Below are 706 nucleotides of genomic sequence, written 5' to 3'. Positions count from 1 at the left end.
TACGCGGCCTCTATTCACGAGAAAAACATGAGCTTTTTTTCTATACCATTTCTAAGACTCTTATCATACGAAAAGGCCTAAGGAAAATCTCCCAAACAAGCCAAAACACACGAAGCTGTTTGGAAAAGGTAGGCCTATTGGCGTCCGGGCTGAGGTAGGCGTAGGATTTTGCCCTCTTCACGCATTTTTCTCTTTTCTTATTATTAGGAAGGATAAGGATGCTGGCGAGGGTGGGGGGGTTATGCTGCTTCTATGGGAACACGACGGCCGTGACATTGATGAATACTAATACCTATCGTTTGGGAAAAAAATAGAAAAAAAGAGAGAAAAAAAGGAAAAATAGAAAAGAAAGAAAAAAAGAAAAGAAAAAAATGGAAAAGAAAAAAAAGAAAAGAAAAAAGAAAAAAAAATGAAAAAGAGAAAAGAAAGAAAGAAAAGAAAAGAAAAAATAGAAAAGAAATAAAGAAAGATAGAAAAAGAAAGAAAGAAAGAAAAAACCCATTGCAATTCTTATATTCAATAGCACTATTAATATAATTCTTATTGATATTGCAGGCTGGGTTGCGTTCTGGCAGGTGGATTCCATGGCAAGACAGAAGCAGGTTTCCTCGCGCAGGTTCAGGAAGCGGCCAGTGTTCCTTCTGCAAGTGAAGTGTCGGCAGAAGCAGCTGTTTTTGTGGCGGTAGGTTTAGTAGCAACATTTCGT

At 37.8% G+C, this 706-nt stretch overlaps 1 protein-coding gene across 1 annotated transcript in view; it reads left to right on the top strand.

The window, feature by feature from the left end:
• Window positions 1–706, top strand: part of LOC119593560 — a 40,455-nt gene that overhangs the window by 32,131 nt on the left and 7,618 nt on the right. Inside the window, exon 2 of the mRNA XM_037942518.1 lies at window positions 556–682. Within this exon, the coding sequence (XP_037798446.1) occupies window positions 556–682 (127 nt within the window). The remainder of the gene's footprint in view (window positions 1–555; window positions 683–706) is intronic.

Source organism: Penaeus monodon, chromosome 32 (genome assembly GCF_015228065.2).
Source record: "Penaeus monodon isolate SGIC_2016 chromosome 32, NSTDA_Pmon_1, whole genome shotgun sequence".
In the NCBI taxonomy this organism is placed as follows: Eukaryota; Metazoa; Arthropoda; class Malacostraca; order Decapoda; family Penaeidae; genus Penaeus; species Penaeus monodon.
Note: the sequence above shows the minus strand (reverse complement) of the source record. Positions and strands in the feature narration are given on the sequence as shown.